The 26,569-nt window shown below is 43.1% G+C and overlaps 1 protein-coding gene across 7 annotated transcripts; it reads right to left on the bottom strand.

Annotated features, from left to right (window-relative positions):
• Positions 1 to 4,941: 4,941 nt before the first annotated feature.
• Positions 4,942 to 18,973, bottom strand: U2AF1 (U2 small nuclear RNA auxiliary factor 1). 7 transcript variants are annotated; one of them, XM_056505383.1, is made up of 9 exons: positions 16,309 to 17,432; positions 16,042 to 16,098; positions 14,076 to 14,106; positions 13,421 to 13,487; positions 9,211 to 9,260; positions 8,529 to 8,627; positions 7,254 to 7,387; positions 6,886 to 6,978; positions 4,942 to 5,194 (listed from the first exon to the last, which is right to left on the bottom strand). In XM_056505383.1, exons 1-9 carry the CDS (start codon positions 16,353 to 16,355, stop codon positions 5,059 to 5,061), a joined length of 714 nt encoding a protein of 237 aa, XP_056361358.1. In that variant the 5' UTR covers positions 16,356 to 17,432; the 3' UTR covers positions 4,942 to 5,058. The 7 variants fall into 7 exon arrangements, with proteins under 7 accessions (XP_056361358.1, XP_056361333.1, XP_056361325.1 ...); XM_056505358.1 differs by lacking the exons at positions 14,076 to 14,106; positions 16,042 to 16,098 and adding an exon at positions 18,795 to 18,973 and having other exon boundaries at positions 16,309 to 16,396; XM_056505350.1 differs by lacking the exons at positions 13,421 to 13,487; positions 14,076 to 14,106; positions 16,042 to 16,098 and adding exons at positions 12,539 to 12,605; positions 18,795 to 18,973 and having other exon boundaries at positions 16,309 to 16,396.
• Between the last annotated feature and the right edge of the window lie 7,596 nt (positions 18,974 to 26,569).

The raw sequence follows: 26,569 nt of genomic DNA, 5'->3' as shown, positions 1-26,569 counted from the left end.
AGCTCCCAGGCCCAGGAGCAGGCTGGTGCAGAGCCTGCAGTGGGAGCAGCTCCCTCCTTCCCTCCCTCTGCCTGGCCAGAATCCCAGACAGCTCCAAGGAAGACAGTGAGAAGGATCTGAAACACATCCAATATTCAGCTGAATAGGTAGTGAGACTTGAAATGAAGCCAGGTGCTGGCAAAAGCACAGCAGGCTTCAGCCTGGCAGACTAAAGGCTTTTCCCTGAAAAACAAGGAGGCAGGAGGCAGGGAGACTCCATTGCTCCCTGCTGTCTTTCTCCCACTTTGTCTCGCTGCTCAACCAGAGCAGAAACTACTTTTTTTTCCTCCAGACTTAACTACACGTGCAGTCATGGGAGTGCAGAGCTGGAAGAGGCAGTGCTTGGGAAAACAGTGTTCTGCAGACCTTTGTCATAAACACAGGGGTTTGTCCCAAAGGACACCTGGATCACAGTAATTGTCTCCTCCTAGTGGGAACAGCTCCAGGAATGCTGTTAAGGCACTTGGATCAAAGGGGCAGCCACACACACAAGCTGCTGCCCACCCCTCACTCACATCCCACCGCTTCAGCCGTTGTCCCCTACAAACAATCCTGTTGGAAAGCCAACACCAAGCAACACAAATTATGCAGAAGTACCGGACCCTGATGCTTATCAGAGCACGGAGAAGTCGGCATTTGCATCTGAACAGTCAGAGATAAGCACACCCTGCCCCCTCCCACCTCTGATACCTCTGAGGAGCCGCTGGCTGCCGGAGCCAGGCTGCTGGCAGCTGAGCCGGGCTCTTGGCTGCACCGTTCCACCCGATCCGCACATCCCATTCACAGCTGGAATTAATGCCGCTCCTGGCAGAAACCACCAGCAGGGAAACGGGGACTTCTAGAGCAGTTCTGCTGCTGAAGCAACACAGGACTGCAGAGTGGGACTGTGCTGTCCTCTCCCTCACAGCTCTTCCTGCTAAGGTTGTCATTTTGTTAAAAAAAAACCCAAAACATGAAAGGTTAACAGGGGACCAGGGGTTTTTGACTGATGAGCACATTGCTGACAAGGAGGGCTGTCTACACAGCTGAGGAGATGCGCTGAATTTTTCATACAAGTGCATTTAACACAATGAAAATCACAAAAAAATAAAACCGATTTGGAGAACTCTCACCACTGACAGTGCAGCCCAGAAAAGTTGTGCACTCCCCACCCCTGGAGGTGTTCAGCCCAGGCTGGAACGGGCTCTCTGAACAACCTGGTCTAGTGGAAGGGGTCTCTGCCCATGGCAGGGGGGCTGGAACACGATGGGTATTAAGGTCCTTTCCAACTCAAATTATTCTATGATTAATAAAAAACCAGCCAATTGGATGAATTTAGAAATACTTGTGGATGGCTTTAGAAAGTACCATGTATCAATTCAACGTGAAGATACATTAATTTATTCTACAGACATCTGGATGTAATTTTGCTATTTTTTTAAAAACTGAAATCCATTTGCTCCACCGGGGTAAGACTGTACAGTAACACAGCTCAGCTTCAGCCTTGCAGTAAGTAGTAAATGCAGCAAATATTCTCTCCTGCAACAGCTTTGCCACTCAGCCATTACTTCCTTACCAGCTAAAAAGAAACATCAACTCAGTTCTGCTTTTCAGCTGGAACTTTTCCTGACCAGGGCTGTTTTTAGGGAATCTTCAGTGCAGCAGTGTCTGGAGAATGAAATTATTTACCCACACCCTCCCCAGCTGCCATGAAAGCAGTTTCAATTCTAATGTATTAAAGACAACAGATGCAGTTTAAGGTGCTGATGTACAATCATTGACACTCAAAATTTTGCAGCCTGGATGGTGCAACACCAGGAGAAATGATTTCTAAAAAGTCATGACCCCCTTTGATTACCTATTTTTTCAATTAAACACATTCCTTCTGTAAAAATGAGCTTTCTTGTCCTCTGCAGACCACCACAACAGAAATTGGCAAGTTGTTCCTAACCTAATCAAAAGCCTTATCAACTAAAAGTACCCAAACCAAACCCCCAACTCCTAACACCCCAAGTTGCACTCTTAAAATTCAACTGGATCATGTGAATACAGAGAGGCTGGGGTTATTTTAGCTGAAGACATGCTTCACCAGCTCTGAAAAACAGAAGGCAAAGAATTGCTTAAAAATAGTTAAGATCTAAGAATTTGAAACTTCAGTTTATGTCTTCATTAGATATTTAGAGAGCAGCATCCAATCTAAAGGAAAGGGATAATTTTTGTCAGATTCTTATAAAAAAAGGCTTTATTTTGAACAAGTTTTCTCCATTTGGTTTTACAGTCTCAACATACATCATATTCATGGACAAGCAGCATTTTCACAGAGTAAGAGCCAAATACAAAGAAGAGAAAGCCACTTGGGATTAACAGTTTCAACCTAATTGACTCAGACTTCAGAAAATCCTGTATGCTGTCACTTATTTGAGGTAAAGGAATTCCAGAAATTAAGATCCACTGTTCAACAGAAGAGTCAACAACGAAATATTTGAGAAGTAGGAATCTTGGGGAGGAGGGGGGGAAAAAACAAATCTTAAAGACATTATGGGCAACAAGAGAAGGGGGAGGTAGGATTTCCACTTGGTTTGTATTGGTGAACCAACACTTGGGTCTATCAGGTGTCAATGTTTAACCAAATTGGTGCAGTTTAAATTTCAAATTTGATGAATTTTACTGGTAGCACAATCTCAAAAGGTGAACCTAACAAGATATGTCATGAGATTAGTTTATGTGCTGAATGCTGTCACTAGGCACCCATTGGACTATCCAGTAAAATCTGCTGCTTTCAGTGCCCATTCTGACGTATTCCAGTTACATGGGGAATTCAATCAGATCACAGAATTATACATTTGGCAGAATTCTAGAATGCTTTAAGTAAAATTGTATTGGGGGAGAGAGAGAAATCAACCTTCCACTATCTCTTCATGCAAAAATATACCTGCAGTGAAACAGGGTTTAGATAAACAGATTAAAGCCATTACAGGGACACATTTGTACTTGTTTAAAACTAACTTTATAGAACAGCTAACTCTTAAACTAGCTTTATAGAGCAAATCCTAAACCTTTTAAATAGCATCCACATTGCATTAGATACTGTTTAAAAAACAAAAACTATCCTCACCTTTTATAGCTTGAGATTTAAATTAGCTCACCAATAATCCTGAATCTCACTTAAGAGAAATATGGAACTGGATTATTATCCTGTAAACTCTAAGAACTAAATTACCAATGTGAAATTCCTAATGCCCAGCAGAAATACATTTCAGCTCAATCATTTAATGCCAGGCACTGCTTAATTTCTTCCACTAAAGCATAATTTGATTTATGTACTTACAACAAAACATCATGTGGAGATGGGCTTCACTGCTTGAGTGATACTTCTTCAAAAAGGGTCCTGGCACACCAAGTTCCAAAGTCTGGTTGGCCAAACCATCCAGTGGGAACAACAAAAATTCAAATTGAACTGGTGCAAGAATTTAGTTTAAAAAGCAAAGCACATTAATTTAGAAAAGCTCATTTTTCAGTATTTTTTTCCAAGTTCTAGTGAGAAAAATGGTTTTATACTTAAGAAGCAAAAAGAAGCTGGTTTGTTAATCATCTGACTATGTGATGCATCCGTATCCTGTTTCCAATTTTTTTAAAAGAATCACCAAGGAGCAGATTTATCATTTAGCAAGTTCTGGCTCAGAACTAAAGAAGCTCTAGCAAATTCTCTCCCTCACTGGAAAGCTGTGTTTTATTGTGCAGCTTTATGTACATAAAGCTCTATTTTGCAGAAGTATGATCAATGACCCAAATGTCTTGCTATGTTACACTCTGAAGAAAAGCAGACATGAATGAAGTGAAACTGCATGTCAACCATTGTACAAACTGACTCTCAGGATATTCCAACTGAGTATCTCCACTGAAGCTTTTACACTTTGGGACACAACCGACGATGTTCAGCGATTGTGCAATTCAAGCTCAAAAAGGAAAAAAAAAGTATTTGTGAAGGAACTGCCATCTGTCCAACAGCTTTCATCATACTCCAGACCATCAGAAAGGTGGAAAAAATTTTTCCAGTAGCATCCAATTAATTTTTTATGACCTTGAATGCTAACAAAATGCTTTTCATTAAATGACAGGTGAGAGAGCATAGATTAGAAAAAACAAAATTTAAAGAAATTTGATCCTTGCATTTCCTTCAATAGCACTTCTCTGTCATGTTGCATGGAGCATAATTTTGGTGGGTTTTTTTCATAAAACCCTCACCTGCCTATTATGAATCATTGAAATAATTTTTTTTTTTTTCCCCACAATGCACTAGGCAACTGTCTTTCCAGCTAAAGAAAAGAATTTAGTCAAGAATTATAAAAACCTGAACTATGAACTCTGGCACAGCCAGGAGGAGCCACTCAACTACGCCAGAGTGCTTAGAAAATAGGCAGCCAGGAGTAGCAACTCAACTACTCCGGAGTGCTTAGAAAATAGGCTTTAGATTTTACACCAAGAAATTGGATTTATTGTAGATGCCACAGTCACATTGATAGACAGAGCACAGACTTCTGGTAACAAACAAACATACATTTTTGTAACTAAGCGTTTCTACTCAGTAAATAAATGCATTTCGCACAGCCTTCCTCTTAAATGTGCCTAAACTAACCTAAATAAGCAGACAGCATAGCAGAAAAGGGAAACTTATGTGAGTAACTGTTTCTTAAGCAGTATATTATTTTTACTATGTATATAATATTTTATATTATATACACACACATTTTCATCAACAGTTCAAATCATACCCGAATAAAATAAAAAAACCCAAACCAAAACTGGCGCTCCTCCAATACATTTACCACCTTTCCCTCAGGCAGACTTAATCCAGGTATTTGTCAAGATAGAGGAATGACAGTTAAAAAGACTCCCCCCACAAGAAACAAGTTACACAAAGAATACTGTATCACTACAAATTTTTTATTCAGAAGCCCATCTTTAAAAAAAATGTCATTATGAACTTGTTTGGTCAAACTACAACACTTTCTAGCAGACATACAGTAAAAATGGCATGGCTCAGAATCGACCGGACCGCTCACGATCTCTTGACCGCCTCCTGTCCCGCTCACGGCCGCCGCCTCCTCCGCCGCCGCCACGGCCGCGATCTCTGGATCTCGACCGGCGCTCACGGGACCTCGACCTGGATCTATGCCTTCAAAACAAAGTTTGGACTTTTTATTGGTTCATCCCAGGCAGCAATTTATTTGCAGTACCACACAGCAGAGCATGCAATTAATAATAAAAGTGATGAGGGAGAAAAAAGGTCATTAGAAGGACTGGTTAACTGGCACTTGGGCTGCAAAACCCAGTTTATTTACAAACTGCCCAAATTTCATACTGGGGAGTCAACACAAATGGATACAAGAACTGGCTGTTCCCTGCAGTCACCTCTCACAATGGATGTGCAAGCCCTAAGGAAAGGCACAGTTACACTGCTGTTATTTAAAGCAGGAGAAGGGGACACCTGCTTTGGCAGCCAGGAATAGCTCTTAGCAACACACACCAGAAACCTACAGCTGCTTCCAAGTCCACTCATATTAAATCAATTGCATTAATTAGCAATTACAACCCAGTTCTCTGTTGTTGTTCCCTCTACATGATTTCTATCCCCCCCAGGATATCAGCACTGGCAAATCATCTTCCTTGCCTCTTAGGCTGATAAATTCAGGAAGGGAGCTAAAAGCAGCCAGAACATACTGCTACCACAGCTACTACTAATCAGCATTACTGAATCTCAGAGTTCCAGATTTATAACAGTGGCCAAAAGGTTAATATAAAAGCCACACCTGGTCTTTTTCAGAAAACATTCAAATATCTGAAAAATTTACTTAGCCACAAATACATGTGGCTAAGCAACACAATCTATGTTTTCCAAAGTTAAAATTCATCTTTACAGATCCTGAAACACTGCCAATTAGAGATGTTTACAGTAAAAAAAACATTCACAATCCCAGGCTCCTTCTGTGATTGACAGAAATCTACAAAAATCACACACTATACAAAAGCAAGATCAAAAATTTTATACGCCCAAACAGCAAGGTATTAAATGCAAGCAGATTGAATCCAGTTCCAAGTGAGCCATCGTAATAACAGCAGTGGTAAAAGCCTTTCTGCAAGGTACCTCACTAAATGAATAAATTCTTATATAATAAAATGTGTTTATCTTTTTTTTTTTTACCATTAAGCAAAATTACTTCTCCTTTCTCCTACTGAGAATTCCTATCAAGAAGGGACACACTGTGAAGTTAAAAGTGAGTTCCATACAGTGACTGACTGGTATTAACAGTAAGAAATGAATACAGGCTACAACATTTCACCATTAGCAGTTAAAAGCAAATAAGGCTGGGTCCTGAGTATAATTTATAGATATGCTTGACTGCACATAATGCTGAAAGCTGCCAATCTGATGCTGCCAAAGCATCCACTGTCCAAGTAGCTTGCATCTAACAAAGGCCATAAGCAAACACAGTTAGAAGAGAATAAAACAGAAGCAGCATAAAGCAACTTCTCCCAAATAATGTCCATCTGTACACTTTACAGTTTGGAGATCTGAGCAGGTAGGGCCCATGCAGGGCTCACTTAGTGAGTCTTCTCACTGAACCCTGCCTTCCACACCAACCTTCAGCATCCACAGTGCTGCAGAGCAACTACTGTATTTTTAGAGCCCTACTCTTTTGTTTTAAACTGGCCACTTGCCAGCTTGACTTGATGCCCTTTGGCATGTGTCAGAAGTGCATCAGAAAAAACAAGAGGATTTGGCACACGTTTAAAGATTTGCCTTCAGATTTTTCAGCAACTGATCCCTAAATCACTTGGTTTAGCAGTGTTTAAAAACAAACTTACTTTTTACGACGTCGCCCATACAACTCACGCCTTAACTCCCGAGAAATGGGCTTCAAATGCATAAAGTTGCAGAAACCTCCTCGTGTACACTCTCTGAAACAGAATTCAAGAGGCACAGTTAGAATTCCCAGCTCTACACTATCTGCTAAGACCTCTAACACCTCTAATATTAAATGCAGTAAATTACAAGTATCATTTACTGCTTCACTCAAAAAATCCCCAGGAGATGGCAGAAGTCAAGAGGTTCACTGCAGGTCCTCCACACTACAGGTCTCTGAAGTGTCTTTCTCAAAGCCCACACCCAAGCAGCCTCCCTGCTGAGCAAACCCCTCCCAGGCTGTCAAGGCAAGAGGAAGGCCCTGCTTTACCCCATCTCGTATTGACGGCAGCAGGCCTCTCTGAAGTCGGTCACAGGGGAGAGCTCGGCATGGATGGGCTGCCCATTAAACCAGCGATTGTTCAGGTCGATCACAGCCTTCTCGGCATCTTCTTCACGGCGGAACTAAAAGCAAAATCAACATTTTCAGAGAAGTAATGGTAGATAAAAGATTCCTGTCAAATTAATTGTGTGATATCTGGGGCTCAGGGCTAGTAATGAAACTAGGAGCTACTTCAGATTTCTTGGACAGTCCATCAAATCAAGGGTAACTATGCCAGCTTTTCATTAGCTGGGACTCAAGGGCTAATCAAAACATTGATTTTCCTCTTCATTATGCTCTGTTTGGTCTCTCAAGTGGGAAAGTTAGTCAATAGAAGATACTGTGTTTTTTTAGTACAGCTTTAAACCAAGAGAATGCTTATAAATACTTTCTGAAGCACCAACACTCCTGATGTAATGCATTTTTTCTAACATTTAAGAGATATAAAAACTGGAGCTCGCATTCATTTAAATGAGAATTTACAAAAGTCAGATCCTGTTTTATGATGAATGTAAAACTTAAATTTGAAATGCATTTTCACAACTAATTTTTTTAAAACAACTCTTTTTTCTGACTATGACCTATGCAGTTGAGAATTTCAGGTGTGAAAATACTTTCCAGCTGAGGGAATGCACAGACAGAATATTCAAAGAAACTCTCTCACACCTCCCCCACACTGTGAACTGAGTAAAATTTCTGCTGGTGACAACTTTGTACTCGTTATTCAAGAGATACCAATGACTTTTAAAAGTTAAACCTCTGTGCTGCAGTTTGCACCTTGAACCACCCAGCTACAGCCAAATCTAATTTGGTCACAGAGGTTGTATTTAACTGGGAAGTTAAAAAATTAATGCACCCGTGGCATATAAACCCTTCTCATACTGATGTGCCTAAAGGGCAGCACGATTCTGACAGATCCCAAATTAATCCTGCCAAACTGAAAAGTCCAGCAGTGGTGACTGTTTATATAAAAGGAAAAAAAAGGGTCAATCTTTCTGAAAATTACATAGATTTTAACTATCAAAAAAGTTTCTTGAAATCCATTAAAATTTCTTTTGGATTCCTTTAACATTTTTTATCTACTTTACATTGTGAAGTTGGAGAGGAGCTTATACACTGAAGAGCTCTCCTAGCAAAATAAAATTACCATCATGCAGTAGCTTGCAAAATTCTAAATCAATAAATAGCACCCCTCCTGATTACATGAGTATCTCTTCATCCTACCTTTACGTATACATTTCCAACTAGATGATCTCCAAGGTTATCACAGACGTTCATCTCCTCAACTTCACCGTATTTCTCCTCCATTTCTGTGAAGACCTCCTAAGCACAAAGCAACCCAGCAGAAGTTTGCAGCACATTACTTGTAAGTACAGAAATATTGCATCTAGTTCTAAGTATAAAAAAGACCTTCCTTGAAAAAAAAGCAAGACCACTTGATATCTTTTTACACTTTTAGGTTTAAAATTAGTACTTCCTTGGCCCTCTGTAAGCACGGCACTACCAAGATACAATAAAAACCTATGGAAAACATGCACAGCATTCACAGAATACACAAGATGCACTGAAAACACAACATAGAAACTCTGATGCTAGCTTCAGGTACGTTGTTTCTATACAAATAATTAAGAGTACTTTAAATTTATAAAAAGAGATTGTACCATCAAAATGCTACATCACTTAAGCTGCTACTGTTAAACAAAGTCTATTTCAAGCAGTCAAATTAAGGCCAAACTAACCAACAGTTACACCAGGAAATATTTAATACAAAGTTGGTATGCTTTATATGAACACCTGAGGAAATAAGTATTTTTTTCTTGAATCCATCTAATTGTGCTATGCACTACAACCATTTAGCTTATTTGTAGTGACAAATCCAGTGACACTGCAAGGCACCTTTACATACCTCAAAGAACTCATCATAATGTTCCTGCATCTCAACATCGCTCACAGCACCTGCAAAAGTCAAAGAGTCAGATTGATTAGAGCCTGTCAATGAGGAAGAGGAGATTTTGATCAAACTACAAAACAATCTAGAGAGGCCGTCTGGAGCATAAGAGACACCATATAGCATGGAGCTAACTAACAGGAATATTGCAAAGTAAGGATGTGTGAAGAGCTTTGAGTCCCCAAAGTATCTGTCAAACATTACATTGATATAATCAAATCAAAGTTTTAATCAGTTTTAATCAGAGCCAAACTTGTATGCCACAAATTTGAAGGGGAAAATAATTACTCTGAAGTGTCACTTAAAATTTAATGTATAGTCCCACTCTCTAATAACAATTTTACCTAAACAGAAGGCAAGTGCTTTGTTACAATTCCAAACCTTAAGATATTATTACAATTTAGTATTCCTCCTCCTAAAGGCAGAAATTTATGCCCACTTCTCCAACATGTCCACTAAAATTTGAGAGCTCGCAATGTAAAACGGCCCAGAATTTTTTTTTCAATTTGCTGAAAATAGTCATTGAAATGACATACTTTTCTCAGTGCCCTCAATACTTTGCAACAGAGAGCCATTTTTTAGTTTGTGTGTCACTTAATTATTCTGTAGTCCTGCAGAACACCTTTCAGTGCAAGACAAGCCATCCTTATATACAAGTTAAGATTATTTTCATGTTACAAGCTGGACTTCAAAAATGAGTGCTGCTTGCCTGCTGCTACAAAACCCAACGTAAGTGTGGCTTATATTTCAAAGTATTAAAAGTATAAAAATGAGTTTCATTTATTTTTTCCAGTCTACAGCACTTTAAACAAGCTATATACATTAAAGCCATTAGATTAGCTCTTCAGCAGTTAAAATGGTTTATTAGGACCAAGTGGAGCAGTTTTACAACAAACCCTGCATTTTATGCTAGAAAAATATGCTAGTGTTTAAAATTACAAACCAGACTGGTTTAGTTCACAGAATTTGAAAGAGAAGAAACTGAGCCAATAAAGCTGAGTTTATTCATTTTCAGGCTGCTATAAAAAATTTTTGGCTAGTATTACCATTTGGACAAACTTTATGTTTTTCTTCAAAGGCTCTAATATTGACCAGCCACACTTTCTGGAACTGCAGTTCCTGTTCTTCCACCCAGCTCACCTCCACAAGAGGCTAAGGGGCATTTGATTTATAGTGTGGGCTAACAATGTTTCTGCATTTGAGACATGTTTGCTTTTAAGAAATTTCTTCTCCCCCACAGTTATAGCAAATTAAGGAATATCAAACATTAAACCAGTAATTCTAGGCAGTTTAATACTTAACTATATTCCCAAGGTTCTGCTAACACCACTGATAACAGCTTACTAACACCTAAGGATTTTTTTATTTTGGTTTTAAAGGTATCACAGGGGCTCTGTGAGCCTCAGTAGGAATAACTACTTTTTACCAGATAGACAAGCGCTAAAAACGTTTTGTTTTTTTTTTTTTTTTTTTTTTGGTCAAATTAGGAGATCACAGGCAACAGTTAGTTAATGACTACTTCAATAACCCTCTAAAGTGGGAAGCATACATATGCACAGGCTTTACAAACATCCATATTCCAGGGCTACTGGTATCTGAACCATGAGAAGCCCAATTACTAATTAAAATACTCAGAAAACTACTGCTGTTCCAAACTAAGGTTAATCCTCTACGACGGCAATAGAAAGGAAGACAGTTAAGCAACAACGACAAGGCATTAAATAGCTACCCAAGTTATCCATTTAAAATACATGCAGTACTTAAGTAGGGACAAATATCAAAAACCAAGGAGCCAGGAGTTTCAGCAAACCTACTGCTTGCAGAGCTCCAGCTCTACCCCAGGAGGTACAGTCAGGCTCTGGCACACAGCTACTTGCTTGTCACAACAAACTAGAGTTGGATACCAGCATTTACAACACTGGAGGATCTGTGCAGGACTCTTGCAGCTGCAAATCTAAACAGCTCCACAGACCAAACTGCTGTAACTCTGTGCAAATTAGTTACCAGCATGTTGAGAGTTCAGGGAGAGAGTGGAAACACCCAACTGGAAATGTTTTGGTCTATTGAAACAGTGTTAATTTAATTACTAAGATTCTGCAAGGAGAGAGCCTACAAACCAATGGAACTGGTCAAGCATCTAGACAAAATGACACAGCTCATTTACATGTCCAGCTTGATTGTTTGACAAAAACACAAATTACAGAGCTATTATTCCTTTAAGATGCAAGAGACAGTATTGACTTTTAAGTTAGTGGCAGATGCACAAAGCCCTTCTAATCAAATGCTGGTAACTAATCTGAACTAGTCTATAAACCAACAGTTAAAAAAAAAAAAAAAAAGGATAGCCAAACAAAGCTTTATTACCACACAGTCAATATTCACTTCAACAAGAAATATTAGTTAGAAAAAAACACCGACCCTTTTTTGGTTCTAAGACTTTTTTTTTTAATCTTATTCTAATATTGATGATTCAATTACAATGATAAGTCAGTTAATCGCCGATCAACAATCCTAGGCATTAACTGCTGCCAGTCTCACAGGAAGTGTGTTTACTTATGCCCATTTGTATCTCAGGAGGCGACAATAAATTACTTCATGACCATACCCAAGTGCCTCCCCCTCCTTAAAAGTACTTTAAGAAAAATACTTGTCTTAAGTAAATATGCCAAATGGCATTGGAATTTGAATTTTCAAAGCATGGAAAGAATTTTAAGCATGCACCCATCCAAAAAGGACAGCTGCCAGAAGGGGCTAGTCAGTCATGGTGTGTTCTTCCAAAGTGCACTCCCTAAATGGAAGCTGCATTAACCTAGGACAAATTTATGCATGCAGTCTGAAAAGTTTCAGTTCAAGTTCTCTTAACATTTACAGAGCAGGACATTTGTTCTGGATGAAGTCAATGTGTCACTGTCCTGCTCTTTTCGACAGTGGAACCTAATGGATAGCACAAAACATACAGAAAACCATTCCTATGATGCAGGCAACTGGCAGGGAGAGAGGTGACAGGAAGAAAGCAGTGCAACCAACACTGCTTCACAGGGGAAGTACAATTTCAACCCTTTTTGATTTAACAGTTGTTATTCAAATTCCCCTCATAATTTTGGGAGTAGGGAGGAAGGTAGTGGGACAAAAAAAATTTTGGGTTTTTTTTGTGTTTGTTTTGAACACAAGTAACGAAACGTGGTCAGTTTGATCTGTTAAACTAAAATGGCAGACCAGCTTAAGTCGACACTGAGCTCTGACAATCAAGCCCAGGGAACCAGTGAAGGAACTTGTATGAACTTACAGCGCAAACCGTCAGCAGACTGGGAAGAGTTTTGAGGGTTACGGTAAATGTTCAAGAGGGCAATGGTCTGAAATACAAAACGCAACAACTTTATATTATGGAAAATAATTTTAACAAGAAACTGGTTTCCTTTAGGGTCGCTTTAGCCGAGTCTGTGCTGAAAGAGAGGTGGTTATTCTCTCCCAAGCAGGAGAACTTGCACTTAGCTGGTGACCTTTCTATCAACCTAACACTGTAAAGTAGAGATCTCATGATACTCCATTATTGTATTCTTAATTTCACTCCAATTCACCAATATTACTATAGAAGGGTTTTGCATGATTTCAGACAGCTCTGAAAATAAGCAGCATCTGAACACAGCAGTCACATTACAAGCATAATAATTTGAATTTGGTACTACTGAATGACTTCTTAGCAGCAAAATCCCAGGAAAGGAAGTAATACAATAATTAGAGCATAACATGAAATCTCCATTTTCCTAAAAAAGTTAAGATGAAAGAAAACCCAGTTTTGGGACTTACCGTACATCACATTATACCTATTTATTTTTTTTTTTTGGGGGGGGGGGTGTGTTAAATCAAGAATTTGAGAAATGTCTGCAGTTTAACCCTTTCAAAAGAATCCAGTGTTACTAAGTAACCAAGTTTCACTTTGCAACACAAAAGGGAATCTGCATCAAGTCCAATTTGTGCAGTCCTTTCTGCACTCAGTATTGCACACATTCCACAAATTCTTGATCTGTGCGCAAGAAGAGTTCCGTCACTTGTCCTGTTTGCAACAGCTTTATGTCAGCAGCTCAGAAGCCAACATTATTTTCTCATAATTAGGAGTGGGCTCTTTAACACCATTCTTTAAAAAAATTTCTCCAACTGTGGGACTTACAGTGTGAGCCGTCAGCCGTCTGTGCACTGTTTTGGGGGTTACGATAGATGTTTTGAATCAAGATGGTCTGCGGGGAAAAAAAATAAAAAGGGGAATTCTACTGGCTGCTGTGCATATAATAGACAATTGCAAAGAGACAACTTGTTTGCAAACAGCTAAAAGTCATATTTTATCCTTAAGACTTCCTTTTGTATTTGCAGAGTATCTTCCAAAACTGCATCCAGACCATCATATTATGAAAACAGTTTTAATTAACCACCAAGAAAGAGCTGCGTTTGTCTCAACAGCTATCCTCAAAATGGGAGGTGTGAGCCCCAGTAAACTAAAATGTCACAGCAGGTATTCTGGAGATGCCTAAACTTTCGAGACCAGATTCACTACCGCAACTCAAGGGGGGGAAAAAAAGTAAGTGTTATGTGCACAGCATGTAATATATAATGCCACAGTGTCCAAAATGCTACAACAGAGCACAAGGCCTTTAGGCAACTGCTACATCTTGTTTTGTGCATCAGGATTTTCTTGGTGGAATTTCTGTTTAAATAATATAATAGCATCATAGGTTCACATGTTTCCGATCCTTCAAATAAGGACAATATCCTTTTAGCCCTTCTGCTTTTTACTTGAAGAATTAGCCCAGGCAGACTTGAAACCTTACATTTGTACCGTTCTTCTTAAAATCAAGTTGTCTGAAAAAACAAACCATGTTTAAGTTAGTAAACTAATATTACAAAAAAATTCCAAACGTCCATATCACTGTAAGCAGCTCAAAATTTGAGATTTGATTACTTAAAATACAAGCTCAGTGTTAGTCAGTATGAATGGCAATCCCCAAGTAACTTTAGCTTAGACATTATTATTATTAGTCACAGTAAGAATTCAGATCTTAAAGAAGTCACAGGACCAGCAATGTCACACCTACAGATACTATCCGTTTAACATGTAAAGAAAATACAACTGTAACATCACATTTAAAATCATACACTTGATTTATCATTGGTCCAGCCAAACCAACCAAAGCTTTGTGCTTCCATAGCCCAGGTTTAAACTACCTATGCTTTAGCCTACAACTGGAGAGTGCCAGAAACAGGCATCTCATTAGGGTATTTCTGCTGATTGGGGGTAATTTGATCACCCTGGATTGTGTGACCTTTCTGAATACAGCTCTTCTGTAAAGTAGCTGCACCAGCAAGAGCTGCACAAGGTTAAAACATTGTGCTGGTAGCCTACCATTTAGCGAGATCTCTGCTCTGTTTTCTATCACAGCTGATTGTCAACCTGCACACTTTAATAAAAAATAAAGATTTCTGCAGACCCCACACACTGCCAGGGACCTGGGAGATGTCACAGCACAGCTGCCAGGTAGGAGGCTGTGCAGTCCCAAACATCCCTGGATGAATGGGACGTGCCCTGCTGACCCACTTCAGCTGGCACTGCTAACCAGAGTCTAAAGCCAAGCTAAAGGCTGCTCTGACAGAAAGCTGTAGCTGCACACAAACTTCTACTGGTAAAAAAAACCATGTAAAGATCGTGGGGTTTTTTGTTAGGTTTTTGAGGTTTTTTTAACTTAAAAGACAACTACTGTGGAAGCTGCCTTCTTTAGAAATACTTTTTTGTAGCCAATGACCTAAATTTGGGTCTCTAAATAAACCAACTGCACTTCAACTTGCGCTCCATGTAGGTCAGCAACTCAGGATAGTTTTGAAAATGGACAATACTCTTTTTAAATATAGTATCTGCATTAAAATAATTTAAAATACCAGAAGCAAAGAGGAGTTTTTATTGCTAGAGTACCAGAAGTCTCTAAACACCAGTAACCTTGACATTCTCCCCTAAATATCCCCCTGCCCACTCACACTTTAACTTGATGATCATAGCTCTGAACCCATCAGATGGATAGTACTCCCCTCTCGAATTTCTCCCCAAACCAACATCAGCCCACATTTCTCATCAACTCTGCTCCTAAGCAGATTAGATGAACTTGCAGAAGATTCTGCTGTCATGTGAACTTTTTCTCTGTAGTTAAAACCCCTGCAGTTGAAACTGCTGTAGTAAAAAGTGCACTAACTTTCAAAAGCACTATCCCTCATGTACAAATTTCCCAAAGAAATTTATCTTGTGTACCTTGACAATCAGCATTGATAGAAAGTAGGAAAACACATATTTCTCCAGGAATGTAATTTGTGAATACTGTACAGCTCATAACAATAATGAAAACCCTGCCACTCCCTGCATCTTTTCAAATTTATTTTTATTTCTGGCAGACATGCAGTCACACATCATGTCTCTTAAATATATTCACCGAGCTAAAGATTATTTAATCTGTCATGCCAACTGACAATTCACCCTCAGCAACCAGGCAAGTGGTTTTCAATGAACCATTTCTTCCACACTCAAATTCAAAGGAAGTATGCAAGTCACTCTTGAAACTTAAAGAGCCTGGGTCAGAGAGCAAATGCAATGACAGATGAGCCACTTTCATTAATTAATTAGTTTCCTTCTATGATATGCATAAAAGATTGAAGTTCCCACCTTAGGACAGGTGGAAAGCGCTGCCATTGTCTGTGATTTAAAAACTCTGGGATGGTTTAAGTGCCTGAACACCACTGAGAAGGCACACTCACCTGAAAGTTAGCACTGGTTGGTCTCTACTACAGGCAAGCTTACAACAGCATCGCTTCCTGCAGCCATTAAGGGTGACAGGAGATAATTAGAAATGCTGGGAGAAGTAAATGGATTACCCCAAAAAAAAGCAAAGACCCAGATAAACTGGGGCTAAAACTGAACTAATTAATCTGGAGCTTGGTAATTATTCACTTGTATCTGAGAATCTATGTTTTAAAAAAGCAAGAATATACTTCCACAAGAAAGAGAAAAAAGGGAAAACAAACCTGGCTAAATGTTGGTTTGTTGTGCAACCGAGAACATCTGTCTCCATGGCGACAAGCTCCAATTTTGAAATAAAATGAGCAGTTGACTCTGCAAGAAAAAAATGAATAAGGTAGTTACACACTGGCACAGAAAACAATAATTTTCAAAAAAGCATATGCCCTAAATGTCTTTATCTTGATGTGGAGAAGTAACACACAAAAAAGCCCACATCAAAACTGTACAGGAAAGCATTCCAACAAACCTGTCTATATTCATTCCTTTTACCCCTAATTTACAGCCAGTATCTGACCAATTTCCCCCAAAGTGGTTTCATGATGCACCACACAGAAGTGATCTCTGTTTTACTCTTCCGCTTCTCCATTCTTGTCTTTACATCAGTTTCAGTGGGTGATGGGATGGAAAGTAACGAAAAAAACGTCTGAAAATTTACACTGGGAGCTCTGTGGCCGAGTTGATGCAGCCCTGGGTCCAGGCAATAAAATCTCCTTTAAAACTGACACAGTTGCACCTCTCTCATGTTTTATAAACCACCTGTTTAAATTATACTCTAAGGGTAACTCAGGCTGCTTACAACACAATATCCGAAATAACTCAGGGAAGAGAAAATCATGTTACAGAAAGAATACACATAAGCAAAATTAATTCATTTATTTAAGCCATTTCCATGAATATAATTAATGATTTTAAGAGTAAGCTGCTTTTTGTTTTAAATCACAAGCTTTTCTTGAAAGATCCATCTCATGGCACCTTGATAATGATCTGAGTTTAGAAACGCTACTAGAACTCCCACAAAAAGGTGTAATTCACATAGAATGATGAAAGAAAACCACAAGGAGTTTAGTTACCTTGACTGGGAAATGCAAAATTCTGAAGGGCAAGAAAACTATTATGGACTATATATGGGTAAGTGAAATATTAAAATTCTCCTGGAAGAAAAATTATTATTCCCATAATTAACACCAATTCTTTTCCACAATCCTGTGTAATCAACATCAACTCATGGAGGGGAGAATTATTAAAGTACTAAAGCACATCTGATCTCTAGCAAAGCATTCTACTGTAAAATTGCAACATGCTCACTCTTCATTATGTTTTTGAAAACAAACACTTAGCATTATAAAATACTTACTGTCTTTTCTGAACTCTAACCTGAAACAAAAAGAAATACCTAACTACGAAATTTCCAATAGTGCCTCCAACTTCAGCACCTTCTGGAAGGTTCCGTTTGCTTTTTTTAATAGAAAACAAGAGCTGCACAGGAATTTCATGCCTGATTAAAACTCTGAAACTGTAATGCATTAAATTCCTATGTATCTCCTTTGTGTGAAAGGATGCTACAGTAACAGAGCTCAAAAGAGAGGCTGCCGACACTGCTTTCCTGGAATGGCAGCGCTACAGAGCAGAGCAGAAGCCCCACGGCCAGGGGCTGACAAGAGTAATTTAGTCCAGCAGCACATCGATGCCCCCTTTTCATTTTTACGAGTGGAAAAACACGCCGGTTTGGTCAGGCCGATGGTGACCAAATTTTCGTTAGGAGGGTTTTGTGTGTGTGCTTCCAACAACCAGAGAAACTAGAGGCGTTCCCGGACGCGTGGAAGGCTGCAGGCAGAAGCCTGTAGGATCAGGATGCAGCAGTCGGGGAAATCCTCCGCACCCTGGGGAGGGGGGAGAAATAACCAGTCGCTGTCCTTGCAGCAGAGCGGGAGCTCTCAGGCTGCTGCGAGGCTCAGGGACACGAACAAAAGGGGAACAGGAGGAGGAGGAGGCGCTTTCTGGCAGGAGGCGGCGGGAAGCTCCGGCACCCAGCGGCCCCGACAGGAAGGCGCAGCCGCGGGGGGAAGGGGGGAGGGCGGAGGGAGGACGGGGGAGGGCGGCAGCGCGCCACGAGGCGCGGGCACACCCTCATGGCGGCCGGGGGAGGGGAGGGAAGGGGTGGGAGAGGAGGAAGAGAAGGAAAAGGAAGAAGGGGGGGAGGGAGTGCCCGAGAACGGCCCCGGCCCGGGAGGGGTGGGGGGGGAGGGGAAGCGCGTGGGCGGGGCAGGCGGGCGCGCGCGCGGGAACGCGCGGGACCCACGCGCCGCCGGGCGCGCGCGCTCCTGGGAGGGGGAGGGGAGGAGGGGAAGGGCCTGAGGGAGGCGATGGCGGGCGGGGGGGGGGGGGGGGGGGGGTGGAACGGGGAGCGCGGCCGCCTCTCGCTTCCCTCTTCCCGCCGCGTTCCAGCGGGATGGGAAAGGCGGGGGACGTGGTCCCGGGCGGCGCCCCCGAGGCGGCAGTGGAAGAAATGGGCGAAACGGGCCGGGGGTCCCCCCGCAGGGAAGATGGGGAAGGGAGAAGGGAAGCAGGGCTGACCGCCGCGATCGGAACAGGCCGCGTCCCCGCGCAACCCGCTACGGGCCTCCGGCCTCCCCTCGAGCTTCCCCCCTCCCTCCCGGGGGTAGCGGAGCCGCGGGAGCGGCGCGGGAAGCGGGGGAATGGGGCCACTCACTTGTCCTTCTCGGTGCCGAAGATGGAGGCCAGGTACTCCGCCATCTCCCACTGCCCGCCCGCCCGCCGGACCGCCCCGGCGCCGCCGCCGCGTCACAGCGACCGCGCCGGAAACGCCGCGCTGAGGGAAGAAGGGGGAGAGGAGGCGGGGCGTGCGCCCTGCGCGGGGTCGCCACGGCGTGCGCGCAGGGGCGGCGGGGCGGGGCCGGGGGCGCAACCTGAAAGCCGCGGGTTCGAGTCCCGCCCCCGGAGGGGCTGTTCGGGGGGTGGTGACTTCCAAATGCTAGAATAAAATTACTTGCTCAGAGGTGGTGGGATTTGTGTACCTTCTGAAGTTTTTTTTTGTTTTTGTGGGGTTTTTTTGGTTTTTTTGTTTGGTTTTTTTTTTTTTTTTTTTTTTTTTTTTTTAAGAGTAAGCCATGCTTTTGAAGGAAAAAAAAAAAAAAAAAAAGGCAGAGTGACGAGTAAAACGAAATTCTTTCTGGTCCTTGTTTTGGGAGGTTTCATGGAATTGCGGCCCGAAAGCTGCAAGTCTGAACCCAATGAACTGAAATTTTTGCAGTGGAGTAGCAATGCACGTGGAAGATTCCAAAACTGCACATTACTGGAAACCACATCAGGAAATAAACTTTCTCGTTCTGCTGATTCAGGAAATGAGACTGAGCCCTCAGCGTGAGACAAGTAGAATTAATCTTAGATATTTTGCAATTCCCTGAAGCTGTAGCAAATACACTCGATAGAGCTGATATCTCCAGTTGGATTGTTCACAGAATCATGGGATGGTTTGGTGTGGAAGGGACCTTAAAGATCATTTTGTTCCAAGCCCCTGCCATGGGCAGGAACACCTTCCACTAGAGCAGGTTCCAGTTCAAGCTCCATCCAACCTGACACCTGCAGTTCCTGATTTGGTTTGAGCTGTGCTCTTTAGGGATGTAAAGCTTACCTGCTCCTTACAACAAACTTGCACTATTTTTGCTTCAACATTTTTGTTAAAGCCTTCAGCTGGAATATGTCAAAATACTTTTTTTTTTTTCCTGGGGAATCAAAACACGTTTCCAATATTTGAAACACGCTGTGTTGCGTGGTGCTGTGAGTCGGGAAGGGATCTCTGCCTGGCATGGTAACAGCAGCCAGTCTTTTTCCATGTTTCTTTTTTATACCTATCTATAAATCTCAGGTTAGCCATTTACTGCAGGTTGCTCCCTGCCCCAGATTGCTCAGATCTATTGAGTTAAATGCTCCCTCCTCTGTTTTGCTCTGCCTCCTTAACGCCCACAGTCATCACTGAGTATCAACCCAGGACAAAATGGTGACACCCAGATCTGGTTTGGAGATAAAAAGGCTGAGAGGAAAAATGAGGAGGGAAGCAGCTGGTTTTAAGAGGCAGAGCTAGGAGGAAAGGCAGAAAAAAAAAATTATGAAGCAAAAGAAAGCAGTGCTTGGATACAGGGAAAAAAAAAAAAGATTAAAACAAACACAGAAACACATCCCGGGGGTCGGTACATGAAGTACTTTCAGCATTCACTTTAGTAGCACTTTGTTGTTGCCAGCCCGGAACTATGTGCTAAAGAGGTACCTGGAGTTCCAGGCCAGTGCACAGGACTGGGTTTCTCAGGTTAAAAGGATTTTGCTAACAGTGCATATGCAGGGATAATTACTGACCCACAGCCAGCAAGACATCTTAGCAATTTTGCCAGCTCTGCTTGACACCTCTTGGAACAAGGCACAACTGCGAGGAAAGAGAAGCAATTTAAGATGTAATGTCAAAAAATTGATCTGAGAAGGCAGCCCGTGTACATTAGAACAGAGCTGTGGCTGGTAACCTCATCTAATCTACTTGCATGCCTATACTTCACTAATCACCATGGTTATATAAGCAGATCTTTGATAAGATCCTTAATTATAGCAACCCCAGGGAAGGCTGCACAGCACAGCAGGGAGATCTTTGGAGCTGTGCTTTCCTTGTGGGTCTGGGGGAGGACTGGCTGTGGTTTTGTTTCATCCCTTGGGGCAGCTCGGTGTGATCCTTCACTGGCGTGGTCCTTCACTTGGTGTGAAGGACTCTGCCACCAAGCACATGAGGACAGAGCCTCAGAGACCCCCAGATCCCCCTGAGCTGAGCCCTGACCCTGGCAGGGCCGTGGGGCTCTGCTCTGGCACCAGGGACAGTCCCTGGGGCTGGAGGAGTGGCAGGGAGGAGAAGAGGAGATGCTGAGTCAGAGCCTTGGAGAGGCAGCAGTGCAGACACTGCAGAGCCTGGCTGAGGGATTTGTGTCTCAGGGAGGCTTTTCCTTGGAGAGGCTTTGAGATCCAACCCCTGATTAGGAGCACTGCTGATTTATTTATTCGCTGTTGCTGTTGGAGAGCTTTACAATTGTAAGCCAGGAAAATTAGTAAAGTTGCAGGGCTTCTAAGTTCAGCACAACATTTGATGTGATTAAAACTTTGCTGGACAAGCTGCTGTGCAATCTAGGGTCAAGGCCATCATTATGGCATTTGCTGCTTGTGAAAAGCCCTCTCCCCATGCCCAGAGGAGCTTACAAGCCAGACAAAAATGCCATCCTCCCCCCTTTACTGAGGAGACACAGAGAGCAGGTGATTTTCCTGACATGAAGGTGGACAGGAGATGAGCAGAATCAGGGTGAGAATTTAGGGATAGCCTTGTTGGTTCAGATGGAGGGCTCACCAGGCTGCACTTGCTCCATCTCCTCACTCACACACGAGGCAGCAGGATCTCTTAGCTGGCAGTGAGGGTGGAGTGCCCTGGCAGGGGACAGAAAGAGGAATATTCTGGTGTGTTTGTGGCCTCCTGTTCTTCATGCCTCAGTGCACAAGGAACATCTGGTGTCCACAGCTGCAACTTCACTTCTGGCTCCTCCAGAACCATTTCTTGATTTTTTTATTTTTTTTTTTTTTACCCCATTGTTAACGCTCTCCTTATTTGGGTGCACATCACTCATTTTCTCCCTATTCTGCCTCCCCATAGCACTCCAGCCCCCCTTGCTAGGCAGGAATTCCAAGTTCTGTTCAGGATGTGTGCTAGCCTGGCCCAGAAGAGAAGATGTAAGTAGAGACTGTAGTGATACCAGTCTGGCAGGAGAGCTCTAAAATAATGTAGGTGTTTTTTAAAGGTGAGCCCCATCCCCTGGCCTCTCTCTGTGCTGATCCCTGTGCTTTCCCCAAATGTGAGCAATTGGGCAGTATCACTCTGCTGTGGCCATGGGGAGATGGCATCCCTATTCACCATGGAATAAAAAAAATATCTTTTTTTCTTTCATTGTCTGCCCCTTGTGAATGTGATCCTGGCTCTCCTGTCTCAGACCTCCTCTCCCAGCCTTCTGAAGTGTTGCCCCAGGGCTGTCCCTGATCCACCTCCACTCTCCAAGGGCCAAAAGGATCCACTGGAAAATAATCAAAGTCCATCTCATAAGCAAACCCAGCTGCTCCTTGGAGGGAAATTCCTCTCTGAGCTGTCCTGGGCAGTTTGGATGAAGCATTTTGTGGGAGCAGCTGATGTCTTTTGACCTTTCTGAGTACTTTTTGAAAAATCCTCCAGGTTCTGCTTGCTTGCTGCCCTCAGGTACTTTGAGGACCAAGAGGACACCAAGGCAGTGAAAGGAGATATTTTGGTGGAAATCTCTTATTACATCTCTTCTCCAATGACTTGTGCCCCTGAGCCCATGTAAGCTCTTTGCATAGGAAAGCAGCTTGCAGATCTGCTGTGCCCATCCCATAAATGTGTTTGTTTTCAGCCTGCCTTCATTTGGTTGTGGTTTCCTGGTGCAGCAGGTCCTTGGCTCACATGAGCTCAGCCCAGGTGCAAGGGGCAGGTTTGCCTCCACCCCTCCCAGATCTTATTTTGTTCCATCTCCCACACTTGCATCATGAGTGCCTTGAACTGGCTCAAATGGCCAAGTTAATGAGCTGAATCATTTTATCTTGCAATCAGGACAGGGAAATGAAGCTGCACTGCACAGATGGGAGCACACGGCAGGAGGAGGGAGGGAAATCAGGAAGGACAGGGTAGAAGGAGAAAGACAGAAAGCTTCTCCCTTTCTGTGCCAGCCAAATTGTTCAGTTCAAGCCCATCATGGGACTGTACCCTCACAGTGGAACTTTTTTATCAGCAAATATTACATCTAAAAATAGCAGGTGTTTCTGCCAGAGAACCAGAGCAGAGGTATCAGAGAAAGTTGTTGTAGGAGGGGGGGAGACCTTCTGCACATTCCCTTTGCTGTCTGCAGTTGATCTCTGCTCACAGCTCCACTTTCACAAAAAAGGGGATTGTGCCAGACTTACATCCTGACTATATCTGTGCCAGACTTGTCCTGAAATATATTTACAGAAAGTTCTTTGTTTAGGGGAAGAGCCCAGTCGTTTCAGCCTGGAGAAGGGCAAGGCACAACACACCCACAGCAGGCTCATTGCTGCTTGCTGGGGTCAGACAAGCCTCCCCAAATCCCCTGGGAGGTGTCCTGGGCCAGGTGAGGGTAGGAATTGCAGGTGAGGAGGCTGTGGCTCAGCTACTCACGGGGGCTCTAAAGCTTTCCTGCCCTGTGCTTAAGTGAAGAAGCAGCCTGAGGTGTGGATGGACCCCTCCTGACAGAGAGGTGCTGCTTTTCCTGACCTCACAGGAAATATTCCCTGTGGAGGGGCTCGGCTGCTCGGGTGGCAGCCAGGTTCAGGTGGATGGGAAGTTTCAGCTTTCCATTGGCTTTGCTGGGGCTCCCTCCCGTGGCATTCGGCTGGAAGGGCTCAGAGCTGCAGCATCTCAGCAGAACTGAGCTGGAACATCATCCAGGACAGCTTTTCCCACCCTGTGACCCCTGCTCTCCAGAAGCAGCAGATTTGGGATGGTTCCTGCAGTGTGGACTCTCCCCAGTGCAGCTGCTGCTGCCCTGTCCCCACCAGAAGCCTTCTGAGCAGCAGGGAATGCACATCCCACAAGGAATTTTGTGTCTCCATGTCTCTTGCTGGCATGTGGAACCAGGTGCCAAGGGTTGTGCTGCCTGCATTCACCTCAGCACAGGGATGCTGGGTGATGCCTGCTGTGTCCTCTTGGAGCTATGGGCATCCTGGGGGAACAGAAGATGCTTGTGTCAGGAAAATTAATCTACAAACACCAGAGGCTTATGTCTAAAAAGGAGACAGAGGAGTCCTTTTACTTTATTCAAATAAAGGGAGAGGCCATGGGGCATTCCCCTGGGATCTCTCAGATTTCTGGAAGATGCAGCCTCCTTTTATCCCAATTTCCTGGCTGCATTTCCCTCTCTCTTTCCCCTGAGGTTGGCTGAGGTACTTGAGAGATACAGACTCCTTTGAACACCTGACACCTGAGATTCCCCTCTAATGTGTAACCCTCCCTTTTAATTTTTAATTCTTATGGAATTAATGTTTTTTTCTGCATTGTTCCTTTCATCTTCCAATGTCCAATTTCATTTATCAGCAAACCTACAGTTTCTCTGTAAAGGCAGATATCTTTTTTTTCATTCATCAATCAGTGGAACCCATCCCATTGTTTCTCTTATCTCTCAGTTCTAGTTTTATCTACCAGCAGACCCACAGCTTGTTTGTAAAGACAAATCCGACATTCCTTTCACATGGGGACTATTGACTGGTGATCAGAATCCAAATTTACTGTGAGCTATATATGCTTATATACCACTCTAGGAAGGCTAGTAATTTTTTTACAACATTGATTGGGTTAAACATCACACAACAAACTTAAACATTTTGCAACTTTTCTACCTGATTCAGTCTTCTTCCCTGTCGCCAGCCTTGATCCAATCTTCTTGTTCTGTTTATTCTTACCAAGGCATCTTGGTTATCAAGCTCCTTATGCTAATTAAATCCAGAGTACACTGTGTCTGTCCTGCTCAGCCTGATGTGAACACAGGGATGGAAGCAGGCATGGCACACAAACCTGTGTTTGTGGCCCTGGTTACCACAGGGGAGAGGCAGAGGAGGAGTTACACCTGCAAAAGCAATGGCAGTGGAAACCTGGCACCAGACAGGTCCAGAAGAGCAGCCTGGGGTGAAGCCTGAGCCCAGGCTCTCATTTCTCCACTGCCAGCATTGCCTTCAGGGCCAGGTAAGCTGCTGCTGACCTGAGCTGGAGCCAGGCTCTGCTCTCTGCACCTCATAGGTGCCTTGGAAAATTTTACCCAAAGTCAAGCTGCTTATTTTCAAAGCAGGGAGCTCTAACCCTGTGAAAATATTATTTTCCAATTATGACTTTCAGGATGGCTGATGCAGATCTAATCGATCTGTTTAGTCAGCCCTGTGAAAGCACAGGCATCAAAGCTGCTGGCTCTGACTCCTGAGCTGCCCTGCCTCGTGTGAATTCTTCCCATTGTTGTTTTAGCTCTTAATTTCAGGGCAGTCACTGCAACAACAGACTTCTGCTGCCACCTGACTAAGGAAGCAATGAGGCTTAGAGAAAAAAAAAAAAAAAAAAAAGGGTCAGTGTTGTTGCTAAGCTATATGGTCTTAAAGCATCTCTCTGGAGCTTAGCAAGAAGTAAATGTTCACAACAGCCAGCAGAACTGTGTTTTTGCAGAGCAGGGTTAAGATCAATTTACAGCTCTAGCTGAAGTAACACCATCTCAGGAAGTAATGCTTGGGGTGTAAATCTGCTACAGCAAACCCACACAACACTGGATGGCTGTTGAAATGTCCTTGGGGTGTTGCACAACCTGGACCCTGGGAAGGATCTACTGAACTCTGGATTGGCAAAAGACAAAGGGAGTTTCCCAGGAGTTAGATTTCAGAGCAGAGCAATACTGAATGCTGGAGTAATACTAGACAGAAGTTTTCCCACAAGATCAAAATCTGTTTGAAACAACCACAAGCAAGAGCACTAGTTCCTGTTAACTTTGTTGGTGTGAGAGAGCTGGAAGGTGACAGTGTCACAAGGAAGGAACCTGAACTGTGCTAGCATGAGGCAGCTGAAGCCAGAGCTGGCAGGAGGCTACTCAGCCATTTAGCCCAAGTTAAACAGTCTCCCTGTGCACTCATTGATGCTGCTGAAAGGTTTTTTACACTGCACCTGGAACAGCCCCTGGCACTCGCTGGGGTCAGGTGTGCAGTTCTGGTTTCAGTTCTCTGGCCCCTTTTGCCTCTCATTGTACTGAATGGCCAAAATCCTCCCTGAGGAGCCTGGAGCTGCTGCTCTGGGCTGGCAGCTGCCAAGGGAGATGGAGGTCTCTCCCTCAGCTGCCCACACCTCGGTCCCCACAGCAGACACGCTCCAGCCTGACCCCAGGGAGATTCCAGAGGGATCTCCCAGCACAGGTCAGGAGACTTCAGATCCATGGTGCTGCAGTCTCAGTGAGCTGGTCTCACAGGTCACAGTGATTTTTACAGGTCTCATCTACCCCAAAAAGGGTCTGGATTTTATTTCTTCACTGTCCTTAACAAAACAAGAGGTGAGCGTGCTGGAGATGCAGTTAGACTGGAGGGAGCCTGCAGCAAGGGGCTCCCAGGATCCATCTGACTTCTTGCCTCTGCTTGGGATCTGGGGAAGAGGTTGGTAACCACAGGCTGAAACTGGCTGCCTGTACCCTCACCTGACACAGAACATTAGGCATTACTTAAAAAATTGTTCGGTTGTTGGCCCAGGAAGTGCGTGCATTAACTGTGGTTTTTGAAAGCCCAGTGTAAAAGAAGTTCTTTTGAAGGAAGTGGTGTCTGTGGTGTGTAACCAGGTTGTTCAGTGCTGGATCCCAGAAACCTGGGGGTTTTGAGCTTTCTGTGCTTTCTGGCACTGACCCCAAC

This window comes from Oenanthe melanoleuca, chromosome 1 (genome assembly GCF_029582105.1).
Source record: "Oenanthe melanoleuca isolate GR-GAL-2019-014 chromosome 1, OMel1.0, whole genome shotgun sequence".
Classification (NCBI taxonomy): Eukaryota; Metazoa; Chordata; class Aves; order Passeriformes; family Muscicapidae; genus Oenanthe; species Oenanthe melanoleuca.
This window is presented reverse-complemented; position numbering and strand designations above follow the sequence as displayed.